Genomic DNA, 14,175 nt, shown 5'->3' with positions numbered 1-14,175 from the left:
CTGTCACTGAGAGAGAAAGCCCCTCTACAGTGGTCTGTCCATCTGTATGTCCTGTCTACCTCACCTACTCCACTCATTCTCTATAGGCCCTCTCATGTGTTACTCTGGGTTTTTAGTGTGTGTGTGTGTGTGTGTGTGTGTGTTTGTGTGTGCTTAACTATACTTGTGGGGGGCAGAAGTCCCCACAAGAATAGTAAACAAACAAAGATTTGACCAACTGGGGACATTTTGTTAGTCCCACAAGGACAAATGCTATTTCTAGGGGGTTTAGGGTTAAGGTTAGAATTAGGTTTAGGGTTAGGAGCTAGGATTAGTTTTAAGGTTAGGAGCTAGGGTTCCGGATAAGGTTAGTGTTAAGGTAAGGGTTGGGTTTAGGGTTAGAGGCTAGGGAAAATAGGATTTTGAATGGGACTGAATTGTGTGTCCCCACAAGGTTAGTTATACGTGTGTGTGTGTGTGCGCGTGTGTGAGCATGTGAGCGTGTGTGTGTGAGTGTGCGTGTGTGAGTGAGAGCGTGATGATGTGACCAAGTAAAAAAACTCTTTACTCAACCTTGATTTCTGCCTTCCCTCCTCCCGATGCTTCCTTCACCGGTTGATGTCATCAGTGTTTGCCGTAATGTCATCAGTGTGTGCTGTGATTCCTTAAAGCTGTCGTTTTTCCCCACCCTCGCCCCTCTCTCCAACGACCCTGGTCACATGCCATTCAGTTTGATCAACTCCATGACAATCAGTGGTTTGTGATGACATGTTGTTCTGTGCTGTGTGTTAATGGTGTGTGACCAGTGTCTGTATGATTCTGTTCCCCACGGGAGGGTGGAAGGTAGAGGGTGGGCACAGAGGATGCACAACTCCCTACTAATTGGATTGGCGTTACAGTAGAGCAGTCATATTTCCTGTGTTATAACAGTGTTGAAATTGTGTGTTTAAAAGCTCTAGCTAGCTAGAGAACAGAAAGGTTTGTTTTCTGAGCAGCAGCTCTGTGCCCCCATCACTGCCATCCACGCTCCTCCTCCCCTCCCATGTAACACAGACCAGCTTTACAATGTACCTTCTCCTCTGACCCTCTCTCTTTTTCCTGTCTCTTAGACTCAACCAACAGTGACTCAGTTAAATCTAAGGTAAGGCCTCAGATAGCCAACTATGCTGTTATACACTTGTTATTGAACTTGTTATTGAACTTCTGGCCACTCATCTCACACAGACAGCAGAAACTGAGCACAGTTTCACAGACACAAAACATTCTTCTTCCACTACCACAAAAATACTTTCAAAGAGCAGAAGCAAGTCACACAATTTTTCTTCACACCATCTAGTTATGGTTGAGGTTGTGTAAATCATCTGACCTTTGACCTATGTGACTTTGTTTTGCCTCAGGGGTCTTGGGGGTCAAAGCGAGACCTCAATGCCAAGGACTTCCTGACCCTGTCCATCATGTCCGCTGTCACCAGACGCAAGCGCAGGAATCGCCACAACGGCCGCATGGTGGGCAGCAGCACGGACGACGACTCGGAGCACGAGCCAATCAAAGCCAGCCACCTGGGGGCGGAGGAGGGAGAGGAGGCGGGGCTGGTGGTGGGAGGAGAAGACACCGCCCCACGAGCAGAGGGAGAGGAAGATGAGGAGGAGGAGGAAGAAGTGGAGTCTGTAGTAGAGAGAGTGAGAGTGCAGGAGGAGGTGGAGTTAGAGGTAGAGGAGGTGGTAGTTCCCAGCATGCCGTGCGGTGGTGAGAAAGAAAAAGCAGGGCAGACGGTGATGCTGCTCCCTGAGGAAGAGGCGGTGACGGCGGAGGTGAAGGGCAGGGCGTGGCGGGGGCCAGAGGACGCTCGCTCTATCGTCTCCGGTTACTCCACCCTCTCCACACTGGGGCGGAGCCTGGCGTCTGAGGGCCGGTGCGATGAAGCTGACGACGAACGCAACGAGCTGGTGAGCGAGACGGACAATGAAAGTGGATTCGCCTCACGCTCCCTTACCCAGGAGAGACCTGAGAAACACCCCTCTGCATCCACTTCACCCACCCTCACACCCACTATCCCCACACAGCCCCCCACAGCAGCACAACGAAGCTTCCTGTACACACACTACAAACCCCCCGCTGTCTCCCCCACTCCCCAGCACACCACCCCCACCCCCTCCACACACACTCAGGACCCTGGGGAGAGGAGCGAGGGTGGGGCACGATCCACCACCCCTTCCTCCTCCTCCTTCTCGTCCTCCTCCACCACCCACAGACTGCACCCCCGGCCCTCGTTCAACTCCCACAAGCTGATCCAGTGTGACACGCTGGCCAGGAAGAAGCTAAAGGACAGAGGGAAGACCAAGGCTTGTTCTCTGGACCTGCTGGACCTCCCTGGGCCTTCAGGAGAGGAGGAGGGAGCTGGGGCACCAGGGGCCCAGAGGGACCGATCCAGGACCAACCCTTCCTCAGGGAGCAGCCAGGAGAGCCTGCGTCCCCCCCAGCCCAAAGCAGCCCTGCCGCCTAGCGAGGCTGCCTCCTTCACCCCCAGCGGGACAGGGCAGGGTCAGGGGCGAGGGTCTCTGGCTGACCAGGTGCGGGCGCGCCTGCTGGGCTCGGCTGATGACCTGCGTATCGTGGGGCTGAGGAAGCCACTCTCCCCAGAGACAAGGAGGAAGAGACGGGCCTGGAGAAGACACACTGTGGTGGTCTCACCTACCGAGACGGGCGACAAGAGGCCTGCGCTAGCCACCAACGAGTTCCCCATGTCCCTCGCCACTTCCAACCAGGGCAAACCACAGGGGTCACCCCTCGAACCCCAGGAGCTTGACCCAAGACATCCTCTTCCCCTGGGCCAGAATCCCCCCGTCACACGCCGAACACCAGCCTCCAGGTTCCATCAGTATCTGTAACTATGGACAGAGACTGATAGGCCTGTAAGTTACAAGGCCCCCGGCCTCCCTCTCAAAGTCTCCCTCCCCTGAGCTGCTGATCCAGGGCTGCTGTCTGAGGGTCAGATAGTGCTGACCCCAGGTCAGTTGCATGGTGGCAGTGGGTAGTGGACAGCAGAGCCACAGACAGACACAAGGGGTCTTGTGACAGGTCTGAGAACAGTTTCTGGCCTCCAGTCTACTCACGCTCCCTTTTCATTTGAATCAGCTCTGTTTGCATGGCAAGGGGCATTCCAGTATTTGCCAAAGCTTTTTTTTGTGTGTTTTAAATAAAAAATAAAATAATGCTAATCTGCAATGGGACAGCAGAGAAACAGACAGACAGACCTCATCACAGTCAATGTTAAAGCCAAGAACTCTCCCTCATGCAGGCAGCAGACAGACAGTGTGTTACTGAATACTAGGATCCTTCCTGTCCTCTCTGTTGCTTCCTGTCTGACACCGGAAGTGGGTTGTCCTCTCCCAGTGCACAGGGAAAAGCATGCCAAACCAAGCCTTCCCAGGGTTCCTCACAGAGTGACACTTTCAACAGGGCTGTGGGCTCTCTCTCTCTGTCTTTCTCACACACACACACACACACACACACACACACACACACACACACATTAGCTGAGAGATCAGCACGTACACTATAAGAAGAGTACAGGCAGTATTGGAATGTGAGTTTTGAGAGGATAACTCTGTCTAACTTTTGGCCCCAGCACTGACTTCTATATCACTGTCTTCGTTAATATTCTGTTACTATGACAACCACAGAACAACTGGCTGTAACACTCATCTAGTTGCCAACACACAGAAATAACATAACTCACACACACACACACACACACACACACACACACGCTCACACTCACACAGCAGTAGTGGTCTGTAACCAAGCTGCCTGTCTCTCTTTAATGTTTGTCTGTCTGTACATATGTGTGTTTGCCTGACAATGCCTGTGAGTATGTTTGAGTGTGCAGGTGTTTGTGTGTTGAACTATTTTGTAACATTTGTACAAAGCCTTGTTAAGTTAACCTTGTAAATATATATATTACATTATCATTATTTGTTGTTTTTTTGTTTGTTTTTTAAGGTTTACATAAGTGCACATAGGTGCACCATTATTTCCTTCAAGATGTTACTTGAAATGTTTCCCTTAATATATTATTTTTTGTTTTATATACAGTATATATTATATATATTTTTTGTATGAAAAGAATAAGTACTTTTATTGTGATTTGACTTCTCGGGTGTACTTGTTTTTAAAACAATCAAAAAAGAAACAACCTAAACCTGACTAAAAGCCTGTTCCTTGTTTCCTCATAGATGGCCTTTCTCTGTGACTCACAGTACTATGCATAAATACTTTCTCTCATTTCGCAAACATAGAATAACTAACACATCCAACATTAACATTCTCCAGTCAATATCCTTAGTTCTGGCAGTTGAATTGCCTATCCGTTTCATGGCTGGATAGCATCCATTTCCGCATTTGAAGAAAGCAATGTACACTCCCCTGGCTGACACTACTATCTACCTTGTGCTGACAATGCTTATCTTATTTTGCAGCAAACAGGGCTTTATCTACCATAATCTAATTTAAATCAAAATAATGTTTGTATGCATCTCAGCTCTCGTATCAAAGAACGATCACATACTGTCCTTGCAACAACTATCATAACTGTCTTTTCAATTGGATTAAGTATTAGTTGGTAATAATTTGATTGACCAAACCTGCCTACGTGTACCAGAGGAAACGTTTGCTTTCATTTTATGGGTGACAGAGAAAGCGCGAAATATTGACAACATGCCCTGTTAAACGTCAAGGATTATAAATGCAACCTGCATGTATACAAAAAGTTACATTTTGTAAAGTCTGTCAATTACATTTTATTTGTTATTTTATCAGGAATATTTCGAGTATTAAACCATCTGCACATGATTTTTCATGTCACATATTTCATTTCCATAAGGTTAGACTCACTCAAGTGAATAACCACTGTGAGCGGGGTGCTTCAGAATTCCGGGACACAAATGACTGATTGCAGAAATGTGGTTACCATAAGTCGGCATTTTGGGGTCTGCTGTGTTTCTAGACTTGCATACCATTCTCTTGGCCATGGTCCAAGATGAGTTTCCATTTCCCAAATACTCTTTATTAACTATCCCTCGACCAATGTCATATGGGACTTATTCTTTGGTTTTCCCCTTTGCTTGACCGGATTTTTGTCATCATTAAATGTAATTGACTTTTTGTTGTTGTCTTGTCTTGTCTTACCTCAAGAGTTGCCCTACAAGTGCCTGATTTCTGGAGTGTTTTTGTTCTGAAGTGCCATGGTCAGTCCTCACCTCCCCATTAACCCTCATTATTCCAGATTCTCAAAGCCAAAAACCTCAACCTTCACATCTAGTTATAAACCAGACTGAATCCAGTATCTTCTCGTTGCTGTGCTTACATCTTAGCCGCTGACCCAAGGACGTGTATCATTCATACGAGCAGCCTCTCTGCGAGGCCATTAAAAGCACACTGTGTCTGGCCAAGGACTTGTCTATGCAGTCTGTTTGCATCTAACAAGCACTTACAAACAGCTGAATACCTGATGCTGCAAGGAGAGGGAAAGTATAGTGCCCTCACCTGCTTTTCTCGCACACAGAGGTTCTTTCATGTGGACAGTGTTTTGTATGGTACGCATAACAAGCCCTAATCAAGGGTAACCAATACCTAGAACATGGGAATATGGTACCAACTCATTTGCATTCGATTTCATTTGATGAACTAACTGTATAAATTCAAACTGTCAGTCAATAGGAGACATACAGCTGAACCAAACTGCTCATACCTTCATCGAAAAGATAAATACATGAATTGTAGAATATTCTGACAACACTCAATGTGTGTTTAGCTGTCTGTTTCTTGAAATGTGATATACCTTATGTTTGTTATTATGTCTGTTAATATTTTGTACATATTGTCTTGATATGTAACATATTGTATTGTGTAAAGTACATTTTGAATTGCTTTGAGTAAACGATCTTATAAGAAAATGGCTTGACTAAAGGTTATCAACCTGGAACCATTTCATTAGATGTCTTTTTGCGTCAAAGCAAGGTTATATGATGTAAATAAACAGAATTACGTTATAAAATATATTTTTTGCAGTTGCTTGGAAGTTTTGTGAATGTTTAATGTCAATAGTATTCTGTGATCATTGCTGGCATGCGTCATTCCAGGCAACAGTTTCAGATATTTCATTGAAATGGGGAGGGATGTCATTCCACATGAACAAAATTAATTCACAAACCAAAAAAGTGGAACCAGATTTGTGACACCACTGATTGGCATCCACCCAATGCATCCTGCACCACAATAAAAAATACAGTACATTTTCAAAAAAAGTATCCCTCTAGCGGAGCACATCACGGATGAATCTTGGAACTACATTACCCATAATTATTCTGCTGTAGCGCACTCACAGTCTTGCGCAACACTTCCTGCATCCAGAGAGGACCTGACAACTCGAAATCGTTGCAAATTATATTAGTACATTCAATTAAGATTCCTGAAGTCTTCTATACATTTGTTTCAGTGTATTGTATGTCGGTAAACCTCGCTTGATTGGGGAAATGTAAGTGCGTAAATCTGCCTAAAACCTAGCTAGCTAACAAGTCCTGCTAAAAACAAGGAACTCGTTAGCTTGCTAGCTGGCCTAGCTTGGTAAATAAATGCCTATTTTGACCAGCCATATAGCTAGTTACCTAACCTGCGTTTTAAACAGGGACGTTAAGAATTAGCTAGCAATCTAAGCACCAACAGCTCTAGCTGGGTAAGCAATTTAATGTGCTCTGCCCACAGCCCACTTTGAACCACAGCTATATTTGTCAAATGCATACGGTTGCAAACTAAGCATGAAAAGGAAATAAACGTCCTAATCCTTATTATCTTGTAGCCATCACTGAAATCAAAATTCTTAGCAGCAGCCAAATGGCTGCCAGTATGAGCTCGAGACATTAGGAACAAGACAGAACGTCGAAAGAGGAGCTCAGGAAAATCCATGGATTCCAAGTAGGCCACGAGAAACGCTTGAGTGAAATAATTTCTTAATCATAGAACAATTTATCACTGCAATCTTGGCATTTAATCATAGTTTAAACATACATGAAAATGTATCATTTTTGAATAAATATATTGACACAGTAGTTTATTTGCAACTTTGTGTCAATGTTCTTGACAACATTTGATATCTCAGTCTGGAACCAGGCTAAATGGGGCATCGTTACTTATCTTTCATTCTTAGCTTTCCTCTCTTTAAAGGAATAGTTCACCCAAATGACATATTGGTTTCCTTACCCTGTAAGTCTGTGGCAAGGTATGACAGCAATCCATGCATTGGTTTGTTTTACATGGCCACTGTTTCATATGTAAATAACTTAATTGAGCAACACTCAATGTTGGATACTTTAGGATGATTTGGACCTGAAGAACAAAAAATGCTAATATCATTGACTTGCATTGGATTTGTGCCACAAATGCTAAAAAGTTAGTTCGATAACAGTGGCCAGGTAAACAAACAAAGCATGGATTTCTGTCATACCTTGTCCATAAACTTCTTACAGGGTAGGGAAACCAATGTCATTTTGTAATTTGGGTGAACTATCCCTTTAAGATAGCCACGACTCCTCTTTTCACACTATTTAGCCATATACTAACCCTATAAGAACAGTATGAAGGGTAGGCTTAACATTCACATTGAATTCAATCTCATTTTATGAGTAATTGCAAAATATGACATTAATGAAAAAGTGACAGAGTTCTCCCCTGACATTCATTGATCACCCTTGGCCCAATAAATTTCATACCCCATATTATACCATGGAAGTAGGGCAATGCAACTCCAATAGGAACCTTGCCTTGTTTAGAAATACTATTTTAGCAAGTTGGGAGTCATCTGCTCGATGAGCTTTAGCCTACTACATTAGGTCCATTTCACATACCACTGAGACAGGTCAAGAGGTGAGCTTTGGAGTACAAAATAGCTTTTGCAATTTGTGAGACCTCACAAAATCATCAGCTACAGCTAGAGCCATATATCCAGGGTTGGATAGGTTACTTTCTAAATGTAATCCGTTCCTAGTTACCTGTCCAACATTATAATCAATAACGTAACTTTCGGATTACCCAAACTCAGTAACTTAATCTGATTACTTTCCCCTCAATTAGAATAAGACTAAAATGATCTATCGAATGCATTTGGTTTGATCATCATAGTGGTCTCTGACTTTTTTCAATGCTGAATTTTTAATGTCATTGAGAAAACAGAAAATGTTTTTTCACAAACATCCTTTATTTAAAAGTAAATCAAGAAGTAGACATCTACATTTTCAAAAGTATCTGTCCTCTGATTACAGTTAGTTTTTTGTAATCAGATTATATGTCATCAGTTACTCCCCTACCCTGCATATATCTAAATATATGACTGTGTACAGGCTACTGTAGATTCTAGCCAGTTTTTGTTTAACAAGGGTTGCATTATGCAACCTGCATATATGATTTCTATAGTGTCTATCGGTCATGAGTGAAGCAGTCACAACTTACCTGATTTGGTAGTGGCTCATCTAAGAGTAGAGTAGGATAGTAAGGGCACATCTGAATGAATCTGAAAAACTAGGCTATTGAGCAGTGGTGTAAAGTACTAAGTAAAAATACTTCCAAGTACTACTTAAGTAGTTATTTTGGGTATCTTTACTTTACTATTTATATTTTTGCCAACTTTTACTTCACGACATTCCTAAAGAAAATAATGTACTTTTTACTCCATACATTTTCCCTGACACCCAAAAGTGCTTAGTAGGACAGGAAAATGGTCCAATTCACACACTTATCAAGAGAACATCCCTGGTCATCCCTACTGCCTCTGATCTGGCGGACTCACTAAACACAAATGCTTTGTTTGTAAATTATGTCTGAGTGTTGGAATGTGCCCCTGGCTATCCGTCAATAAAAATAAAAAATACAATTGTGCCGTCTGGTTTGCTTAATATAAGGAATTTGAAATGGTTTATACTTTTACTTTTGATACTTAAGTACATTTTAGCAATTCCATTTACTTTTGATACTTAAGTATATTTAAAACCAAATACTTTTAGACTTTTACTCAAGTAGTATTTTACTGGGTCACTTTCTATTAAAGGTATCTTTTTACTTTTACTCAAGTATGAAAATTGAGTACTTTTCCCACTGCTGCTATTGAGCATATTCCATCACTCCATGTCTGCCTAAATAGTGAAAAGAAAATGATCTAAGTTGATAGCTGTAAAATGGCTTGCAGATAACAGCCAAATACTTTAATGTATTGATATCAGGCAAAATCTTTATTTACCCACTATGAAAAAAACAAAATAATGTTTGTGTATATGTTAATTTGCACATTTAATTGTGGGAAAGTTATTTGAAATTCTCGAAATAATCTTTTTGACAAATGTTAAATTTGGACAAACACTTCCTGCTGATTTAACAAATTGTGGGATAGTGTATTTTAATGCATGCATACCAGGGAAACAAAAACATAACGTATTTCCAAATACATTCTCTTTATAAAAAAGAAAATAACTATTTTAAATATATACATTACTTAATGAAAAAGTTTAAACAGGTGCCTTACAGTCCAAATAGAAAAGAAAGATCAAGTATTGCAATGCAATTTACGGACTGTCAATGAAACTTCCAGAGTTAACAGATTTCATAAAACTGTCCCCTCATTTCCATATTTGACCTGGTTCTATCAATTTCTAGTCACCTAATGTGACAATCTGCTCCCGCTCCTTGCTCTGTTGGTTATGCGGACGTTGCTCACTGTTCTGCGCCCTCAGTCTCTCCAATTCACCCTCTAATTCTCTGATCCGCGCCGAATCCGACTGGGGCACCTGGCTATCATCTGTGATGTCCGGGTTGGCTGCGCGTCGCAACCGGGTGTTCTCTTCCTCCAGACGGGACATGCACTTCTCTAGCTCCAGGTATTCTTGAACCAGCTCTTGCTTGGACATGTTTTGAAGACTCTCGATGTGGTATTTCTCGTAGGTCTCGGAAAAGTCTCTCTGAAGAAACTCCCCACCTGCGTTTCCAGGCCTCCCGATGCCGTCGCTGCCACCACCGCTGCCATAGTCCTCCTCATCCTCGACATCGAATAGCTCGTCCTCACTTGCGGTGTCCTCTGGGCGAGCACCAGTCCCCAACAGACGCCGGGGCCCACTTTCGGTATTCAGATCCGGTTCCTCTCGGTCGTGTTCATCCATAAGGAACTGCGTTGTATTGTAGGGGGCAACGGGCAACCCCTTCGCGAACATCTCTGCTCTCACTCGGGACGCTCGTTCTGTCTCTCGCTCGTCAAGCTTTTTCTTTTCTTCCCAAGACAGTTTAAAATAGGGCTTCCATTGACGCTTCTTTTTGGATGGTCGACGCCTGTGTTTCTTCTTGCCCTGACGCGCATCTGCAGCTGCCCCGGCGCCCGGAGAGCCACAGCCGCTTCTCTTCCCACACTCGCCTTGCACTTGACTCAAGGTCTCCTCGTGCGGTCCATCTCCACTATTTCCGTGGGCTACGAGGCCAGCCTCTCCGGCTGCATCTGCTCCGGGTTCCTGGCAAGGCTGTGTTGCTGCTGGGCACTTAGGAAGTGCATTTCCGGCAACGAACCTAGGGCACACCTCCCTCTGTCCGCCTTGCATTTGCCACAACTTGTCTGAAGGGATAATTCCGCCGTCGCTCTCTGCTTGCTGCTGTTTATCTCCATATCGCCCCCTACCGTCAGTCTCCAGTCCACGGCTCTTATTGGTTTGGGGATGCTCCACAACTCTTCCTCTCCCACCTGATGGGGTATCTGAAGTTTTCAGGTGATGGGTCTTCTCAATGCTCGGTTCTGTCATCCTGGTGTATGCGGGTGGGCTGTTCGCCTTACCACATGTCAACCGTTGTCTCTGTGCGAATTAAGCTAAATGTTAATTAAAATATATTTTTCTAACTTTTGTTAAGTATATTGTTTCTATGTCTTAATATGAGCAACATTTACTTGACAATAAATGTTTAGCTAAATTTCGAAACGTTCACTATCGCTACTCTTAAAAACAAAGTTATGAATGGTAACACTTGTTACTTGTCGAATAATTCGTCAGAGCTACTGTAGCTAGCTAGCGAACTAACATTAACTATTTCGGTGCCCTTAGCACTCCCAGCCCTTCTCAAGTTCGTATTTCATCTCCACAACAGTGACTGTCCAGTATGCTACTACAGAAGGAGTTCGCGGTTTTATATCAACTCTACCACTGCCAGTGCGCATGCTGCTTTTCTTGACTCACTTGTTTTGTGGGATCTGTAGTTCCAATGTAGGTAAATTACTAGCGAGACCGTCCATGATCAACTACCTGACCCACAATTCTAGGGCATCTATTGAAAGTTTAAGCCAATCAGATTTTGGGACATAGGACCACCCTCTCATTGCTGCTATTGGACAAAATGGCATATTCACTGTTGCTAAGCTTAAACCATACTTTTATTGGTTATCCCGAGAGTCAATCAAGTGCACATTGGTCCCATGAGGAAAGCGGTCCGGGGTATTCTTTCAGACTCTACCATGTATAAAAAGAGGGAGGAATTAGTGAACGTTTTGAAGAGTTTGTGAATTGATCGTCATTAATCGACATCCCACTCATATTGTATACTAGTAGTAAATTATGACATATGAGTATGTCGTAGCTTTTATCTATTTCGGATTGTTTTGCTCAGTATCACTCCCACAATCATTGAGACAATCCTTTCTTTGTAACGATAATGAAACCGTCATCCTGAACAAACTAGTCCTTTTTTACGGACCGTGTAGAAAAACGATTAACTATCGGCTACGCACTATGTTCATTTTGTTATTGCTTTAACAATTACACAATTATGTTATGTGGTTTCAAATAGTTTAAGGTTTTTCTAGATTTGTGAAAAATTATTTTCTCTGGTGCGGAGCGATATTTCCCTCGCCTCCCACTAATGCGCAAGGATAAGAGTGTAGAACGACGCGTAAAGAAAATACATTTTATTTAGCTAGCTAGCCAGTAGCAACACACACTCAATTGAACGGAACAACAAACGTTGGTGAAATGTTAAAAATAACACAATTGTCCACTTTTGAGAGTTAACCTTAAGCTTATTGTCGACGGTTAGTTACCAGTTGATTCAACGTGCCTCTCTTTGACCCAGTTTCTATATTAAAAACTCCTTAAAGGCTTGCCGATTGAGCTGGCTAGTTACTAGCATTGCTAGCTAATGTGCAAGCTAGCGTCGCATATCATGCATGTGCAGTGAAATATACAACTTTAGATCCAAATATTGTATGGTCTTGGCAAATGCCTTGATAATCGTTGTATAAATTAGCATATTATAACATACGCTTCTCATTGCAAGCTGGTAACCTGGAAATCATAAATTAGCATGTGAGCTAGCTCGACCAGTAGCTAGTTACCAGGACCAGTTAACGAATCTTGCCAAATAATAATACCTAGCTAGCTAGCCAATGCCCTATTTGCATGGATGTTACCATAACCAGGTTCTAACTAAGCAAACATGCTGCACTAAAGTGGGAGTATCGGTGGAAACATAGTATTGTAATATAGCTAGCTAGCTAACAACATTCAAAACATGCAATCAAACTAAATGTTGAGCGTACGCTGATTAGCTAGCTAGTTAGTAGCATGCAGTTACAAGCTAGGATAGCTGGTGGTTAGGTCTCTTTACTGTGGTTGAAATTGCTAGTCTGTTAAGTTACCTAATTATATCTCTGCATTAATGTAAGCAGCATATATAACTTCAAACTGTCATAATTTAGTAATTACCTCTTCAAACACAGCATATTTTTGCTTTACAAATACACAGTTTAATGCATTATTTGCACATCTCACCGAAAGTATGCACACAAGACAACAGAAATGACAGTGTCTGTATATTTTGACTGATATGCAATGTCCTTATCCTCTGCAGGCAAGAGATTCCTCCCACATGGAGAGGGCACATCTCAGTGGCATTTCACATGGTGCCTACTTGGTGTGTGATTGCTGCTGTAGGCTATATGCATGTAGGCCTACTTTTCAGTGAGTAGGCATCCCCCCCCCCCTCATACCATAGACCTTTCTCTCAATCACGTTCACTCTTATCCTGATTTTATCCTAAATTGTCATCTTCAATCATTCCCCCTCTCACACCCCCTTGCTCTCTCTTACAGTCTTTTGTCCTCTCTTTCATCTATTATTTTTGCTCTGTTGCTTTCTCTTACTAGGCATCTCTTCCTCCTGTCCTCTTTTTTTCTTGGTCCTTTCATCATCATTTTTCTTGGAGCAGTTGATGCAAGAGTAGGCTATGCCCGAATGTATAGGCCCAAATGAGGAGGAACTTTCTCTATGAGGTGCTATTCCTGTAATGTGTTCTCAGTCAACCTACCTGGTTAAATAAGGGTTAATAGTCTAACTAGTTAGGTGTCAGGTGCTTGCTAGCTATAAGTCTCAGAATTAAAGAGACTAATATACATTAAATAAGCCATTGTAAGTCGCGCTAAATACATTTCTACATTTGTTAGCAAGCTCACAAATACAAAAATGTACCACACACACTCAAAGTGGGCTGACCAGATGTTCTTCAGTCCAAGCAAACTTTTGGCAATTGACAGATACCAGCCAAACCTGTGTATCTATTGGCTGCCATATTACCAATTGTTTACTGAATGGGGAGTGATTGCTGGGGGGACCAGGAGGGAGGGTAGGGTTTGTCAAATGGGTGAGTGGGTGTTTACAGAGGCAGTGGTGTTCAGTGGAAGCTCTAGATGCCTGGGCAGGAGTACAGCAGCTCCTGGATCAGAGCCTCTGAGAGGATTATTGGACATGAGTTAATCTCTCACCCTATGTATACTGCAACACGGCTGGGTACAATTGAGAAAGGGTCAAAAGATCTATTCTATATCCATTTGGGATTTTTCCCATAACATTATATCAGAGCAATATACCGTATTTAGATAAATATATAGATCTGCATTATATTGTTCTATTCTTTGTCTCTGTTTTGATATTACACATCAAAGCTTACAGAGTCTGAATGATTGTTCTAAAATGGAGGCCTTTGGATCATGTGTCATTAGTTATTAGGAGACCCAGTGCCGTTCTGTGTGAGAGAGAGAGAGAGAGAGAGAGAGAGAGAGAGAGAAGGAGCTTGCATATATACTGTAGGAATAGGTCTGTAGATGGCCTGTGAAACATGCCTCTCTCC

General features: G+C 42.8%; 2 protein-coding genes across 4 annotated transcripts in view; one reads left to right on the top strand and one right to left on the bottom strand.

Annotated features, from left to right (window-relative positions):
- The window catches only part of arhgap23a (Rho GTPase activating protein 23a), a 72,249-nt gene extending 66,213 nt beyond the window's left edge, over positions 1–6,036 (top strand). For all 3 annotated transcript variants that reach the window (XM_084145798.1, XM_084145799.1, XM_084145797.1), the window contains exons 23-24: positions 1,089–1,120; positions 1,377–6,036. In XM_084145798.1, coding sequence (XP_084001924.1) covers positions 1,089–1,120; positions 1,377–2,867 — 1,523 coding nt within the window. In that variant the 3' untranslated portion in view covers positions 2,868–6,036. The remainder of the gene's footprint in view (positions 1–1,088; positions 1,121–1,376) is intronic.
- Positions 6,037–9,193: 3,157 nt separating this feature from the next.
- LOC311104321 (protein HEXIM1-like) lies at positions 9,194–11,153 on the bottom strand. Its single transcript, XM_084146136.1, has one exon. It carries the CDS (start codon positions 10,803–10,805, stop codon positions 9,675–9,677), a length of 1,131 nt encoding a protein of 376 aa, XP_084002262.1. The 5' UTR covers positions 10,806–11,153; the 3' UTR covers positions 9,194–9,674.
- Between the last annotated feature and the right edge of the window lie 3,022 nt (positions 11,154–14,175).

The sequence above is a fragment of the Coregonus lavaretus genome, assembly GCF_964263955.1.
Source record: "Coregonus lavaretus genome assembly, chromosome: 28".
NCBI lineage: Eukaryota > Metazoa > Chordata > Actinopteri > Salmoniformes > Salmonidae > Coregonus > Coregonus lavaretus.
Note: the sequence above shows the minus strand (reverse complement) of the source record. Positions and strands in the feature narration are given on the sequence as shown.